This window comes from Pseudoliparis swirei, chromosome 20, assembly GCF_029220125.1.
Source record: "Pseudoliparis swirei isolate HS2019 ecotype Mariana Trench chromosome 20, NWPU_hadal_v1, whole genome shotgun sequence".
Lineage (NCBI taxonomy): Eukaryota > Metazoa > Chordata > Actinopteri > Perciformes > Liparidae > Pseudoliparis > Pseudoliparis swirei.
The window spans coordinates 19,468,223-19,485,756 of record NC_079407.1 but is presented as its reverse complement, the minus strand read 5'-3'; the positions used below and the strand labels follow the sequence as shown (position 1 = coordinate 19,485,756).

Below are 17,534 nucleotides of genomic sequence, written 5' to 3'. Positions count from 1 at the left end.
TTAAGATTTACCTTTGTCCATTACATTTTTCTTGGTGTTTTTCTCAGGTTTAAACAATATGATGAAACACTTTGGAGCAAATATACACAGTATGAGTGCAAAACTGGAGGCAAGAATGGCAAATATTTCCACGGCCACCGTCAATTTCCCGGGAGAACTGACATATGCTGGGATGAAGGTGACCCAGACTGCACAGAATATCAGCATGCTGAAGGTGATAAGCTTGGCTTCATTAAAATTGTCAGGTAGTTTCCGGGCTAGGACAGCTAACACAAAGCAAAAGACAGCCAGCAGGCCGATGTACCCGAGCACAGCCCAGAACCCAATAGCTGAGCCTAATGCACACTCCAGGATGATTTTCTCCTTATATGTGGTTAGGTTTTTCATTGGAAAAGGAGGACTGAGAACCAACCAAAGAGTACATATTATAACTTGAATGAAAGTGAAAGATACTACAGTCATCCTTTGCTGTGGAGGACCAAACCATTTCATAACATTACCACCTGGGAGAGTAGCTTTGAATGCCATTAACACAACTATTGTTTTTCCAAGAACACAAGAGATGCAGAGGACGAAGGTGATCCCAAACGCTCTGTGGCGCAGCATGCAGGACCACTCAGAGGGTGCTCCAATGAAGGTTAAGGAGCATAGGAAACAGAGAGTCAGAGAGAAGAGCAGCAGGAAGCTCAGCTCAGAGTTGTTGGCTCTGACAATCGGGGATTTCCTGTGACGGTGGAACACAGCCGCTGTTATAATGGCAAGACAGGCACCACCAACTGAGAATGTAGCCAGGATGATTCCTAGGGCCTCGTTGAAGGAAAGAAACTCTACAGGCTTTGGGAGACAAGTGTCTCTCTTTGCATTTGGCCAATATTCTTTGGGGCAAGGGAAACAATCAGGGGAATCTGAAACAATACAGCAAAAGAGGGCTTTTAGCAATCATGCTTAAAATTTCATGTTGTACAGAAGATATGCATTTGGACAAACAATACCTGTAGCGTTACTAATCTCCCCCTCAGGACAAGGTATACAATCATAACAGCAGATGGGTTTTCCTTTCTGCAGCACTTTAAGAGTTCCTGCAGGACAGCTGACAGTGCACACTGACACAGGCACCTGGCACATACAAACAAAGTCACACACATTCAGTTGTGCTTCAAAGCTCTGAGGGTTAAAGAAGTTCAGATTATTTTCAAGTCCGTCTAAAATCAGTACTAGCAAGTCAATATGTGTGTGTTTTATCAATGCAACTGATGGTGGAAGAAATCCACAGTTGTTTAATAAATACATTCTAAGGTTCAGCTAAAGCCAAAATGAGGCTTCATCAGTCTGGATTGGACAAGGCAAGCCGTTATTTTACAAAGTTACAGTATTTTTGTGTAAAGTCCTTTTTGTTTTGTTTTTTACTTATCCTGAGCCACAACTCAAAGGAACATTTCTGTTGAAACTATTAAGTGGGATTTCAGACTGAAAATGTTGTAACTTGAGAACAGACCTCTTCACATCCAGTATGGAGTGGAGAAACACGGACCAAAAACACATAATCATCAAATTTGAAATTGGAATATGTTATGATATTTATTTTGGGCTCCCAACTTGTGTGCCACCCTCCACCCAGGTGAGGTTCCTGTTGATACGGAGTTCCTGGCCCATCGGCAGTGATGCATCGTAGTGCCCTACTGCCACCAACTCAATGCTGCCACTCTCAGTTTTTTGCCAGTTAACCAACTCGTATGTGGCCACAGGATCCCCGTTGGCATCAAATGAAACATCATAACCATTTTGGGAAAAATTTACATTTTTCAGTTGAGTGAGAACCTGAGGATGAAGTAATGGAAGACGGAGAGAGGGAGACATTAAACAATTTATAATACAATTGATATTTCATTGAGGAAAAGATACAGTATTGCAAACAAAAGGGAATTGTGTTTTTTCCATATTGGTTTTGACTGACCTGTTTGGACTCTATACTGCTCAGTTTGTCACACTGGGTTATAGAATGTGTTTCCTGACACACTGCATTATGAATGGCATGTGCTATAGCATAAACAGCCTTGTAGACCATATTAGTTATTCGGAGCTGAGATGTGTCAGTGTACGGGCTCTGGATCGTTTCTAGGTCTTCAGTTCCATCACACACAGTCTTATCTGTGGCTGCTTCTGAAAAGAAATAAAGACACAGGAAGGCATTTTTAGTCTAAAGGTTATATCATTTTGTATGTATTATGTTTTTTTTTTTTCTTCTTTTATTTAACTTGCAAAATGTGTCTTAGAAACTTTTGAATCTATATTCTTCTCATTTATTAAAAACATGCCTATTTTTCATTACAATTCAAAACAGTTTTTTCCCAACATGTCTTTATCTGTTTTTTGTTGTTTTAACATGTGCAGTTTCATTTTTTATCTGGCCCTATGTTTATTTACTATTTTCTACCTTCTGTATATCAGCTCATGTTTTCAGGAAAAACTAATATTTTTCTTTGAATTGGACACTGCATTGACCTGTTTAAATGTCTTTCAAATGAAATAAATATCTATAAATGCACGTCAATATAACAGTATATTTAACATGTATATTTACAAGTATATATTTACATGTATACTGTAACTGTAATATAGTGATTAGTACAATTATAATTTATTTTTTTAGCTTGGTGGACTAAAGACTGTCTTTCATATAGTGTGTGCTTGTGTTCAGGACTTTAGTGTTGACATCTTCTCCAAGACAGCACAGTGCCTAAACTTGACCTGAAAAATCCTCATTTTAAGTTCAATTATTCACAGAGAACTTATGTCCACTTCATGTTTTTGTTCAATAACCATAGATTTCCATTTCAGCAATCAAGGATAGGGTTGTCTTTCAATCAGGGGGATTGGAGGTTCAATCCCCGCCCTAGTCGATGTATCCTTCAGCAAGACACTTAACCCTGAATTGCTCCCTGTAGCTGCGTCTACGATGTATGAATGTAACAGGATTGTAAGTCGCTTTGGATAAAAGCATCAGCTAAATGACATGTAATGTAATGTAATGTAACTCAGACAGGTCAGTAAAACACCCAATTGCTAATACCGAAGAGCCAGACCAGAAATCATTTTCTTGGCAGTTCACTATATATACACATCATCCCCGTCCCCAAAAAACCTTGGATCACAGGACTCAATAAATGCAGGCCCGTCGCCGTGATCTCTGTGGTCATTAAGTCTTTTGAACACCTAGTCCTGTCCCACCTCAAAGCCCACACCGACCCACTACTGGACCTCCTGCAGTTCGCCTACAGAGCAGGTCTGTAGATGACGCTATGAACATGGCCCTTAACCTCATCCTCCAGCATCTGGACTCCTCAGGAAGCCACGCCAGGATCCTGTTTGTAGACTTCAGCTATGCCTGTAACACCATCATCTCTGCTGCATGACAAGCTCTCGCAATTTCAGGAAGAATATCTGTTACACCCAGACCTTCTGGGTAGTTCTGTGTTCACTGTCTGTTTCTGTTGTGTTGTCTGTCACTCACCTTGTCTCTCGTTTCAGACACCTCCCTCCTTGTATGCCGCCCTCCTGTGTGATTGCAGACCCCGCCCTCATTGTTTCCACCTGTGCCTTGTTTCCCTGTGTATTTAGTGTGTCAACCCCTGGTTCTGGGTCAGTTTGTCTCGAAATGTTTGCTGAGTAAAGACCTTGTTCTTTTGAATCCCACTACCTCGTATCGAAGTCTGCTTTTGAGTCCTACTCCCCGTGGCTCCCAGCCATTCCCTAACAGTTCAAACTGACCAAATATGGACTCAGCAAACTCCAGTTTCCTCTGCAAAGCTCTCGCCTGGCCAGCTGATCATAACAGTCTTGTGCAGAACATGTGGGAGTCTCTCTGAGCCCTTTCGGTGTAAGTGGAAAAGTGGTGGCCGAAGACGATACGTGTTCCCGCTGCCACCTCTGTGCTGCAGTCCACGCCTGTTCCCACTGTTGCCTCTGTGCTGCAGTCCACGCCGGATTCAGCTGCAGTTTCCGCTCTGCAGTCCACACCGGTTCTGGCTCCCAGTGCCCTGTCGGCATGGGGCTGACCCCTGCTCCCAGTGTCTCATCGGCGGTTCCTGCTCTCAGAGCCCAGTCGACGCCCAGGCCGACCCCAGCTCCCGGTGTCCAGTCGCCGGCTCCTGCTCCCAGGGTCCTGTCGGCGCCCAGGCTGACCCCAGCTCTCGGTGTCCCAGCACCGGCTCCAGTTCCCCCTGTACGGTCTCTGTCCCGGCTGGTCCCAGTTTCCCGTTCTGTCTCTGTACCGGCCGGTCCCTGTTCCCCATGCTCCGTGTTCATCCCGGGCTCTAGTTCCCCCTGTACCGTCTCGGTCCCGGCCGACTCTAGTTCCTCCTGTTCCGTCCCTGTCCTGCTCGGTTCTAGTTCCCAGTGCCGCTTCGCTGACCCGGCTAGCTCTAGTTTGCCGTGTCCCGGTTCACAGTGTTCCGCCGCCATCCCAGACAGTTCCAGCTCCCCCTGTCCCACTCCTGGCTCCCCTTGTCCCGTTCCCATCTGTCCCGTTGACGGCTCCCCCTTTCCTGCTTCCGGTTCCTCATTTCCCGTCGCCGTCCCGTCCGGTTCCAGTTCCCCTTTGCCATCCCAGCCGGCTCCAGTTCCCATGTCTTGTCACCTGAACCCGGTCCCCCAGAGCCCCCTCCTCCTGAGCCCCGTCCCCCAGCTCCCCATTCCTGTCCTCTGGCCCGCCCCCTGGAGCGCGTCCTTCTTCCTGGTGGTTGTCCTCCAGCCCGCCCCCCGGACTGCTTCTGCCGCCTAAAGTTTGCGGATGTTAGCACACTGATTGGACTCATCTTTTATGGGGATGACAGTGGAGATGGTTGTGAATTTCAGGAAGAAACTTGGAACTAGCGGGAGGTCCTCTTCACGCAGGTGAAAACCCGAGGCTCGACACTGGTGGTTAAAGTTTCACCACTGATCTCCATGGAAAGAGCGGGAAGTCCTATTCATGCAAATGAAACCTGTGGCTTGACACTGGCCAGAAGACAAAAATGAATGGGAACATCAGACAGGCACAACTCCTGGGTAACTAATGGCTACTCACAGGTTGGCAAACGGGCGGACTGACACCGGAGGAGAGGATGACCGGAGCATTTAACTGCAGGGGCTGATTATGGTAGATGACAATCAGCTGTGCTCACGCAGAGAGGTGCAGCTGTGGGCAGAATTTATAGAAAACATACAGGTTGTCAATCTGTTACTCCCAGTGATTATGCGATCAGCTGGTCTGGGGGGGGCGTACACTTTTAGCGACTAATTAGATGTGCCACAATGTCTCTAAGCCAATCAGATCGTTGCTGTCAAACTTTAAAGGAGTGTTCCACGCAGCTGTCAGTTGTTATTTCAGCTCGAACCTGAAGGTGACCCTCCTCCACCCCAATCATTTCCAGGCAGCAGGCAATCATACCCTCATTCAACAGAGGGGGGCAGAAACTCCTTTCTTCATCCACCACCAGTGTCTGGACTCCAGGGGGGATTCTGATCCGAACTCGGTGTCACCGCGCCTTGTTTAGCCTGGTTCGGGATAGAGTCCGATCGCCAAAAAAGACAATGCGCGATTCCATTTTGTTACCGTTGTAATAAGGATTATTGTTGAATTCGGAATAAGTCTCTCCTGATTGAAAACATCTTGTTAGGTAACTTGTCTTGCATGCTCATGTGTGCAAACTCAAGCATCCACCCAGGTACACCATATTGTCATGTTATTGCTCACACTGCTGCTACCACCTAGTGGACATGTTAGCCAGAGTGGGGAAGTATATGACAGTGACTTTGTTATGTTCACAGATACACATCTCTGTGGCAGGTTCAAATGGATCTGACCGATATAATGTATAGCTCACCTCATGACAGCATTTAAAAATCATCATAGCATACTGGGGCGATGGCGGGAACTGGCGGGGACTATGACTCAGGACCGCAACTAGTTGGCATGTCTGCCACTATAGCCTCCCAGGTCAGCAGACCTTTGAGAAACTGCTCGAGCTTGCTGGCCCAAGAGCAATTAGAATGATGTTACCCTCCTGGCGTCTGGAGAGCCGTAAACATGTTGTTGTCCTCTATTGAGCTTGTTTATGGCTGGAATGTTCTGTCAGGGCTGGTAGCACAGGTAGCGAGGTGCAGGAGCTCATGCGCAGAGGAATTGACAGGACTCGGTGTGGATAACAAAAGGTGCTCTTTAATGAGGCAAAAATTCTAAATAAGGTCAAAAAGGGGAAAGGCAGAGAATTGGGCGTCAGGGCAGGCAGGCAGGGTCGAAACAGGCAGGATCAGGAATGCGCACTAGTAACACGAACAACAGGACTACAGGAAAAAGACAACAATCCAGCAAGAGACAAGGGAAAGAGTGGCACAATATATAGGGGGGGGGAAACAGGTGTACAACATGAGATTATTTACTGTTTTACTTGAATGAGAAAAACACCGCAAATCCCGAGTATCCAGGCGCAGCCAAAAGTAATCGATCCCAGATAGCTGATCAGGCTACTCAGTAGATGACTGATAAAACAATTACCAATCAACCCTCAACACAAATAGATCAAATAAAACATGGACAAATCACTATTCAAAATAATAACAGATTATAAACAATAACATTTGCACTTGTCACATGTGCACATACTATAGGTCTATGTCTCTTTTCCGGTGAGTTATTTTGCCCTATGTTCCTGTCTGAGTGATCGTAAACGGTTCTCTCCTTTGGAACAATCCCAAGTGATGTTTTACAGGTGAAACTATAAACCTAGTACTGTGATTGTTTTACTGCAAACATGAAAAAACATCTTCCCAATGAAACACATGCATAATTAATGAAAATATATTGAGATGACAATGCTGAATATTCTCTATCAATTTAGGTACATGCTATGATTCAGATTCTAAAACATTGTGGGTGGACTTTGGTTGTCCTTCTTGTCAATGATAATGACTGAACTCCATGTTGCTCGTTCCTTCCATTTTGATATATGAAGACAACATTTGGGTTAGCTATAGCTCAGTGGTCGTCCTGTAAACACAAGGTGCCCGGTTCGATACACACTCTCCCTATAATTACTGGATATGTCGAAGTGTCTTTGAGCAAGACACTGCTTCACTGCAGCCCACTGCTCCTTAATAACTAAGGATGGGTCAAATGCAGAGAAGAATTTTCCATGGGGATCAATAAAGGATATATTATTAAAATCTTTTGAAATTTTCAATCCTACTTGTTCTTATTCATTTTGGTTATTTTTCTCCAACAATAAAAATAACAGCATCAAATGGTTAATATAATATATAAACAATCTGTTCAGCTACCCCTGTCAGTGTGCAGCTAAAGCCTGGCCAGAAATAAGTGGTAACCTAAGTGCTTTTTTGACTGCATCCCTTGTTCTATAGACAAAATCAGCAGTGGTTTGTATTCATTTTAAAATATTTGAGGTTACCTTTGAGCATATGAATTACATAATTGTTTATCTTCTTTTTTTCCGGATTATATGGAGTGCACAAGTTGTCCAGAGGACTTGTTGTCCAATGTGCAGTGTGACCACTGTGTTCCTAGGAAAACAAAGTTTCTCTCCTAGCATTCGCCTCTGGATATCTGCCTGACAACAACCTAATTGTTGGGAACATTTATCTGTACTGGTAACCTGGAAAAGGGTTGGGGTTAGCGTACTACCCATCATCGCAGTACACCCATGGTACGCGGCAACAATTCAGAAATTATTTTCTAGCTATTGCTCTCACTTCAATCCTGTTTTTGTGTTCATTGCTGTTTATCGGCCGTCCCAGTCCGTGGACATGCCAACTGAGACATGTAGCATTTGGGATCAGCTTTGTGTCTCATGTATTCTGGTAAAACACATTGTAGTTCTGTATGTGTTCAAGGCCTCCTAGCCAGGAGGAGGAACCACTCTGAAGTGGTTTGGTACTGTGCAGCAAAGAGGATCAGTTCTAGTTCTGACTTCTATTCAGGCAGCAATCAGCACTGCTTGGATTTTCTCTGGCTCATCAGCTTTCCATAAAACACTCAATACCACAATAACAACATATTGACTTATTGGCTATCCTCAGCTTTGCGTTAGCATTTCTGGCAAGGAATTTTCCAGATAACTTTAATGAGGACAAACTCATCACCTTTAGCATGCTGATCTTCTGTGCTGTGTGGATTGAACGCTGCACTATTCAAATCGAGCTGGGTTACTGTAATCTATTTTACAACACCTGGAACTTTATGTTTAGACCTTTAAGTTCAGTTATTGTAAGTAAAGATTCCCTACAAATCCAAACATACAATCAAATCAAATTCAAGATGAGGTCCAATAGTACAAATTAATGAAGAAATGAAAAATAAAAGCAATAAACAGACATAAATCACACAACCGATGTTATCATAATATTCCATGTCTGTAGAGATAATTTGATACAAGTTTGGCCTCCCTCCCACATGACTGCCTGTGCCCTGATGGGTGGTGTCAAACGATGACCAAAACTACGAAAGTGGATGACACAGACTTGCATATAAAAATGAATACTAATTCATGTAGCTCAGGAAGTGAGAAGGGCAAATATGGGGGCATTTCTAGTCACGTTTCTGTTGTATGCCTACCTGATCTTGATTTTGTTCTCTTCCTCCTTTTTGGTATTAGAGTCTTCCTCTATTTTCTCATCTTGTAAATTAAGGAGAAAGTTTTATCTTAATGGCATGCACAAGCCTGGTGATGTGGTTTTGGGTGGCCTGTTTGAGGTCCACTACACCTCTGTCTTCCCTAAACTGTCGTTCACCTCGGAGCCAAATCAGCTCAGCTGCCAAGGGTAAGTTTAACATTCATGTAGCAACATGTGACAACATGTGTTGATGACTATAAATAACTATTTTCTTTTTAGTTGTTAACCATGACATGTTATGTATTAGCTTTGACACTGCAGGGTTCAGGCATGCCATGACCATGGCCTTTGCCATTGACGAGATCAATAAAAAAAACAATCTGCTCCCTAATGTGACTCTGGGATACAGTCTTTATGACAACTGTGCTACACTTGTAATTGGATTCAGTGCTGCATTGTTGCTGGCCAGTGGTCAAGAGGAGCAGTTTCTGATTCAGAAGGAATGTTTGGGGACCCCCCCAGTCCTGGGGATTGTTGGTGATCCCTTCTCAACATTTTCTATCGCCACCGCTGATGTGTTGGGTTTATTCAATCTACCCATTGTAAGTTCACCTTCTTCAGTCTTGCTGTCGCCGAGCTTTCGATGCCATATTTGTATGTATTTCAGAATTGTACAATGATAGGACAGAATATATAGATTAATTCTAAGCTCCAGCTTTACCAACACTCCTGTATTTAGTAGGAAAGGGATATTCTTCATTTAGATTTGAAAAAAGGGGCAATTGTTAGATAAATGAAATTGTTTGAATGTGTCTGATAATTAACATGAGAAGTAAAACCTGAATGTACACTGTTTCTTTATAGGTGAGTTACTATGCCACATGCTCCTGCCTGAGTGATAGGCAGAGGTATCCATCCTTCTTCAGAACAATCCCAAGTGATGCTTTCCAGGTGAAACTCATGTCTAGAAATAACCAATGCAAAATATGTCAGATGTAGTATCATGAAGATCAAATGCACATGTTATCTTGTAAATTAAAGTACTGTATTTATGTGTCCATCGTTAAGAAAAGTATATAGATTGAGGAAAAAGAGTAGGATTATATTAACTAACTGTAATTGTATTGTGCGACATGAGTTGCTTTGTTTCCTCTGAATGATAATTCAAAACTCTGCACTAATACCCCTGCTTTCTATTCTATAAGGTGCGTGCTATGATTGAGATTCTTAAACGCTTTGGCTGGACTTGGGCTGGTCTGCTGGTCAGTGATGATGACTATGGACTCCATGTTTCCCAAACTTTTCAATCAGACTTGGCTCAGTCTGGTGGAGGTTGTCTAGCTTACTCAGAGATTTTACCTTGGGGTGAAAATCCTGCTGAACTAAAGAGGATTGTGGAAATAATGAAGAGATCAACAGCTCGTGTGGTCATTGTGTTTGCGCATCAGATCCACATGATTCAACTCCTGGAAGAGGTATCTTATCTTTTCAACTTGGTCTCACTCCCAACTCGTCAAATACTGCCACCTGGTCAGGGGGCCTCTACACCTGATACTGGTGCATGGAGGGAACTTTAAGCGTCTGTACTCAATGAACCAAGCTTTCAACTAAATACAATGTAAACATATCTGCTGCAATATTAGACGCTTAAAGCAACTGATGTAGTAGAAAGTGAGTAATAGTCGTCTGGGTCAAAGAAATACAGAATATTTTCCCAGAAGACCACTGACTATGTGAAACCAAATGTCAACGTTGATTTGCGTTCACACCAGAAGTGTTGCAAACTTTCGTAAAAGCTTTTGGTTCATACAAAGTATTATTGTTTCATGTCAGTCCTTTGACTCAGTCACTTGTTTGTCAGGTGAGTCACGAGTCATGTGAGTCGCTAGTCAAGTAACTCCTCGGGCCCTCGCTAGTCACATAAGTTGTTAATCACTTGGTAGTCAGGTGTCAGTCAGTCAAGTCAGTCAAGTTAATGTTAATCACAAACTTTTCCTAACCTAACTGAGTGGTTTTGTTGCCTAAACCTAACTTCCAGTGAAGAGAGAAGTTTGTTTTGAAAAGAGCCTCTGCATGTTACCAGTGGAAACTGACACTTTGTCCCTGACAAAACGACAGCATAGGGGTACCGAGAGTGTCATAGTTTGAAGCGTTGGGCCAATGACCAAGTATTTGATGAGGAGGGGGTGAGAACATGTTGATCTCTTTTCTAATTCAGTGCTACAAAGTAGATTATATTTGTTTGTATTAAAATAAATCAATTTGATTCAATGAAATACACAGGTGGTGAGGGAGAATGTGACAGGCCTTCAGTGGATTGCCAGTGAAGCCTGGTCAGTAGCTGCTGTGCTCCAGACCTCCCGCCTTATGCCATACTTGAGTGGCACACTTGGTATTGCCATCCGCCGAGGAGAAATACTAGGGCTCAGGGATTTTCTATTGAGAATACGTCCTGACCTACATATAAATAGGACTAGTAATACGTATGGACATAGCATGGTAAGATTGTAACTTTACAATCTGATCTGTATTTACAATAATAATATTGTCATTTCTGACTCATTTGTTAAAAATACATTTCAGGTCATGCAGTTTTGGGAATACACATTTGATTGTAGATTTGCACCACCTCCAGCAGGTTGGGTGGAAGCTGGGGGAGAAGTATGCACTGGACAGGAAGATCTAGAGAGTGTGGGAACTGAGTTGTTGGATGTTTCTGATCTCAGGCCTGAGTACAATATTTACAAGGCGGTGTATGCTCTGGCACATGCCCTTGATGACATGCTGCAGTGCGAGCCAGGAAGAGGGCCTTTCAGCGGACACAGCTGTGCCACTTTGCAAATACTGGAGCCATGGCAGGTGTGATATCAGTTTACACTCACACTGTTTAGTTTTTGAAAACCGATGCTGTATTTGTAGGTGTATTTGTAATATATTCTGTGGAAAGAAGACATTACCTACGATTTCCATTAGGATGCCAGTTGGACCCTCCTGATTGTCTTTGAGTAGAATAATTAAATAAGTTGCAAGACAAGATCAAATGTCCTTTCTTGATCAAAAAGCTTATATTGCACTATTTTTTAAAGCTTTTGTGACTAATTCCATATTCTATCACACAGAACATTTGAATATTTACAATTAACCACAATTGATTTGAATTTGAGTCAACCCTTTTTCTATTTGAATTACCCCATGTATAGCTGCTGCATTACTTGCAAAAGGTTAACTTCACCACATCATTTGGTGATGAAGTTTCCTTTGATGAAAATGGTGATGCCTTACCAATATATGATGTCATGAACTGGCTGTTGCTCCCTGATGGAAGAACTAAAGTTCAGACTGTGGGGCTTGTTAAGCAGTTGGGCTCCAAAGGTGAAGAACTCACACTTGATGAAGAGAAAATCTTCTGGAACTTTGACAACAAACAGGTTACACATTTATATATACTTTTTTTATTATAGTACTGTATGACACAATAACTAAATCAAACAGTTCAGAATAACTGTGATACAACTCATATAAATCTCTTCAGTCACCCCTGTCAGTGTGCAGTGAGAGCTGCCCCCCAGGTACCCGCATGGCCAGAAGAAAGGGACAGCCTGTTTGCTGTTTCGACTGTGTACCATGCTCTGAGGGAAAGTTCAGCAATGACACAGGCAGGTATCATTATAAACCCATATGTTAAATTATTGCGTTTACAGGTTGGAGAAAGCAATGTCCTTGATGCTCTGTTCTCGTGTTTTCATATAGACTCCATGGAGTGCACCAGTTGTCCAGAGGACTTCTGGTCCAATGTCCAGCGTGACCACTGCATTCCTAAGAAAACAGAGTTTCTCTCCTACCATGAGCCTTTGGGTATCTGCCTGACAACAACATCATTGTTGGGAACATTTATCTGTGCTGTTGTCCTGGGAATTTTCACCTATCATCGCAGTACACCCATGGTACGCTAACAATTCAGAACTAAGTTTCTTGCTCTTGCTGTCACTTAAATCCTGTTTTCTGTGTTCACTGCTGTTTATCGGCCGTCCCAGTCTGTGGACATGCCAACTGAGACATGCAGCATTTGGGATCAGCTTTGTGCTTTGTGTCTCATGTATTCTGGTAAAAACCATAGTGGTTCTGGCTGTGTTCAATGCCTCCAAGCCAGGAGGAGGAACCAGTCTGAAGTGGTTTGGTGCTGTGCAGCAAAGAGGAACAGTTCTGGTTCTGACTTCTATTCAGGCAGCAATCTGCACTGCTTGGATTGTTTCTGCCTCACCAGCTCCCTATAAAAACACTCAATACCACAACGACAAGATAGTTTATGAGTGTGTTGTTGGGTCCACTGTTGGTTTTGCAGTGTTACTAGGCTATGTTGGTTTACTGGCTATCCTCAGCTTCCTGTTAGCATTTCTAGCAAGGAATCTTCCAGACAACTTCAATGAGGCCAAACTCATCACATTCAGCATGCTGATCTTCTGTGCTGTGTGGGTGGCATTTGTCCCCGCTTATGTCAACTCTCCAGGGAAATATGCAGATGCTGTGGAAGTATTTGCCATTCTGGCCTCCAGTTTTGGTCTCTTGTTGGCATTGTTTGGTCCCAAATGTTACATAATCCTGCTGAGACCAGAGAGGAACACAAAGAAAGCCATAATGGGCCGCACCAAGATATAAAGCAGCACTTATAACAGACCTGCTGTTGTTTCACATTCCTTTAAGATGTATCTGCTCACAATTGATCTGCATAAAACAAAGGCTGTAATTAAAAGTAGCCGTTGTTTTAGCATTATACATGTATTCATCCTACATGGAAGGTAAAAGCAGTAGGAAATGGAAAGGAATAAAGCTATCCATGAAGAACTGAGTAAATGATTGTCTATTTTCTGGTTATTTAGGCTTTCTTGGGATTTAATACAAACAATAATTTAACTGTGGATCATTATACTATTGTCATGTTGACATAATATATGACATACTTTCATTCCAAATGGCATGGCACCAGTATTTCACTCCCTTATCTCTTACCTTATCTTATCTTACTCTTTCTGAGATAGAAGATAATCCCTAATTGCAAGCTCCGAAGCCCATCACGTATCAACGCCTCAAACTCTCGTCCAGGCTTGTACATGACTATGAAGAACCCACACTCAGACTGAATCCACCAGGGAAAGTGCTGCCACATCCTACATATAAAACAAAATAATAGTGTTGGGATGCCCAACTTCCTGCCACGCAAATTCAATTTACAGAAATGCCTCTAACAAGGTCCCATAACGTGACCGTACTCATGGTGGAATGTGTTTGCATGGCTCATGGAGGATGTAAATCAGAGCCATCAAAAGCCAACACAATAGCAGTTACCGGTAGTTCTTAAAACACCTCGCAGGATTTACCTAAAATGCTGCACTATTTAAATACAGCACCCTGACTCACTGTAATTTATATTACAACACCTGGAACTTTATGTTTAGACCTTTTTGTTCAATTAATGCAAGTCAAAATTCCCTGCACATCAAAACTTTAAACTAAGATATTGTTAAAAAATAAATTTAAGATAAGTTCCAATAGCACAAAATAGTTAAAAAACGAAAGCGATGAACAGAAATGAATCACATAATGTCATCTAAAGCTGTGTTACTAAATGATTTAATATCAGATAATCACATTGATTTATGTTGCCTAACTGAAACCTGGCTGAGCCATGAAGAATATGTCTGCCTAAATGAATCGACTCCTCCAAGTCATATTAATACTCACATTCCTCGAGGCACCGGTCGAGGAGGTGGAGTAGCAGCCATCTTTGAATCGAGCCTATTAATTAATCCTAAACCAAAATTACACTACACCTCATTTGAAAGCCTTGTTCTTAGTCTTTCACATCCAACTTGGAAAACACTACAGCCAATTCTATTTGTGATTCTGTACCGGCCACCAGGTCCATATTCAGAGTTTATATCTGAATTCTCAGAATTTATATCAAGTTTGGTTCTTAAAACTGATAAAGTTATTATTGTTGGAGATTTTAATATCCATGTGGATGTTGATAATGATTGCCTTAGTGCTGCATTCATCTCCTTGTTGGACTCGATTGGCTTCTGCCAGAGAGTACAGAAACCCACTCACAGCTTTGGCCACACGCTTGATCTTGTTCTTACTTATGGCGTTGACATTGAGCATTTGAAGGTCTTCCCACAGAATCCTCTTCTGTCAGACCACAACCTCATAACTTTTGAATTTATACTACCAGAGTGTACTCAGTTAGTCAAAAGTTTCTACACCAGATGTCTAACTGACAGTGCTGTAGCTAAATTTAAAGAAGCGATTCCTTCTGTATTTGATTCGATACCACGTCTCAATATAACAGAGGACTCCTGGTCTAACTTTAGTCCGTCCCAGATTGATCATCTTGTTGACAGTGCCATAGGCTCTCTGAGAATGACACTGGACTCGATAGCCCCTCTGAAGAAGAAGACAGTGAGGAAGAGGAGGTTTGCTCCCTGGTATAACCCTCAGACCCGCAAACTGAAGCAAACGTCACAAAAGCTTGAACGCATATGGCGTTCAACTAATCTCGAAGAATCCCGCTTAGTTTGGCGAGATAGTCTTATAACATATAAGAATGTCCTCCGTAATGCCAGAGCAGCCTATTACTCATCAATAATAGAAAAAAATAAAAACAACCCCAGGTTTCTCTTCAGCACTGTAGCCAGGCTGACAGAGAGTCACAGATCTGTGGAGCCGAGCATTCCTATAAACCTTAGTGGTAATGACTTTATGAACTTCTTTAATGAAAAGATTTTAACTATTAGGGACAAGATTAATATTCTCTTGCCCATAACCAGTGCCAATCTGTCCTCAAGTGGAATGGCCTTGGAAACCGCTGTATGCCCTGGTGTATATTTGGATGGCTTTTCTCCCATCAACCGTGACCAATTATCTTCAACGGTTCCTACTTCGAACACGTCTACCTGTCTCTTGGACCCAATCCCGACGAGGCTGCTTAAAGACGTTTTGCCTTTAATTGGCAGCTCTCTATTAGATATTATTAATGTGTCTCTGCTAACAGGCCACGTACCACACTCCTTCAAAGTGGCTGTTATTAAACCTCTCCTGAAGAAGCCCACTCTGGATCCAGAGGTGTTGGCTAACTACAGACCGATCTCTAACCTCCCCTTCCTCTCCAAGATCCTTGAGAAAGTGGTCGCAAATCAGTTGTGCGACTTTCTACATCATAATAGTTTATTTGAGAAATTTCAATCAGGATTTAGAAAACACCACAGCACCGAGACAGCACTGGTGAAAATTACAAATGACCTCTTAATGGCACTCAGGAAATGGCGCTGTGCCAACGGCTGCTTGTTTCAGTAGTGGCGTTTTGCTTTTATTTTATTGTCGTTTTTTTGCTTTTCCTCTCTTTTCTTTTCTTTTCTTTCACGTTTGTCTTAGTTACGGTCGGACACTGGACCATAACTACTTTTCGATAATTCTACTGTGGCTTTTGTTCACTTTGTCGTCGGAGAGCTACAGCAACAGCAACAGCAGGGCCCGTCGTCTACTGCTGCCTGCTCAGCTGATCGCGCTGCTGTGCAGGCGCTCCGCCTGAAGACCTGGAGAAAGCGATGCTGAGACGCGGAGAGGGGCTCGGCGGTTGCGGGGGTCAAGCGGGAGGGGAGGCTACGAGGAGATAAAACCCTCGGTACCGCCGATCATAACGGGGAACGTGAGGTCTTTGGCGAATAAAGACGATGAGAGCGCGGCGCTGGTAATGTCCGAGAGGATCTTCCGTGAGAGCAGTCTCTTGTGTTTCACTGAGGCGTGGCTGCACGACTATCCGGATGATCTGGCGTCTTTGCCCGGCTTCAGGACTGTTCTGGGCTGAGAGACGACACACAGCGTAAGATGAGGGGGGCGGGATCGCTGTTTATGTGAATGACGGTGGTGCCACCCGGACCATGTGTGCGTGAAGGCGCTCTGTAGCCCCGAACATTGAACTGTTGGCCGTGCGGGATGCGTTATTACTTGCCGAGAGAGTTTCCGTCCGCCATTGTGGTTCGTGTACGTGCCGCCATCAGCTGACGCTGAGGCTGTGGACACCATCCACTCCACTGTGTCTGCTCTGCTGAATCATCAGCCTGGAGCATTCATGGCTATCACTGGTGACTTTAACCACACCACACTGGATAAAGCTCTGCCAACCTTCCATCAATACATAGACTGCCCAACAAGGAACAATAAAACTCTGGACTTGCTGTATGCTAATACTAAGGATGCATACAGCGCCACTGCCCTTCCCCTCGGCAGGTCTGATCATGACCTGGTCCGCTGACACCAGGTATGTTCCTCTGGTGAAGAGGCTGCGTGACCACCAGGACTGTGAGGAGGTGGTCTCTGGAGGCTAACGACGCTCTACAGGACTGCTTCGAGTCAACGGACTGGGATGTGTTGTGTGGACCGCACGGGGAGGACATCAACAGTATGACCGACTGCATCACGGAATACATCAAGTTCTGTGAACACACCACCATCCCATCACGGACTGTGCGCTGCTTCCCCAAGGCGCTTCTTAACATGAAGAAAGCTGCTTTCAGGTCTGGAGACAGGGATGAGCTGAGGAGAGCCCAGCGCAACCTAAAGGTGAAGCTCAGGGAGGGCAAGGACTCCTACAGGAGGAAGCTGGAGGCCAAACTCCAGCTGAACAACACAAGGGAGGTGTGGTCTGGCATGAAGCAGATAACTGGCTTCAAGGTGGGAGGGAGACAGCCAGGGGCTCCTGGAGAGGCCAACGAGCTGAACTGTTTTTCAATAGGTTCAGTTCACAGCCCTCCCGTCTCCTCCACACATCACACCTCCCAAACACCTCCTCCCCTCTGTCCCCCTGCTGAGCTGCACATCCACCGAGCCCTCAATAACAATGGGCTCCTCCCACCCTCCTCTCTGTGTGACGT

The 17,534-nt window shown here is 43.8% G+C and overlaps 1 protein-coding gene and 1 pseudogene across 1 annotated transcript; one reads left to right on the top strand and one right to left on the bottom strand.

The window, feature by feature from the left end:
* LOC130210819 (extracellular calcium-sensing receptor-like) lies at positions 1-4,626 on the bottom strand. The gene is made up of 5 exons (XM_056441308.1): positions 3,789-4,626; positions 1,955-2,160; positions 1,597-1,818; positions 993-1,116; positions 1-905 (listed from the first exon to the last, which is right to left on the bottom strand). Exons 1-5 carry the CDS (start codon positions 4,624-4,626, stop codon positions 1-3), a joined length of 2,295 nt encoding a protein of 764 aa, XP_056297283.1.
* A 3,169-nt stretch (positions 4,627-7,795) lies between these two features.
* Positions 7,796-16,192, top strand: LOC130210818 (extracellular calcium-sensing receptor-like; annotated as a pseudogene).
* The last annotated feature ends 1,342 nt before the right edge of the window (positions 16,193-17,534 follow it).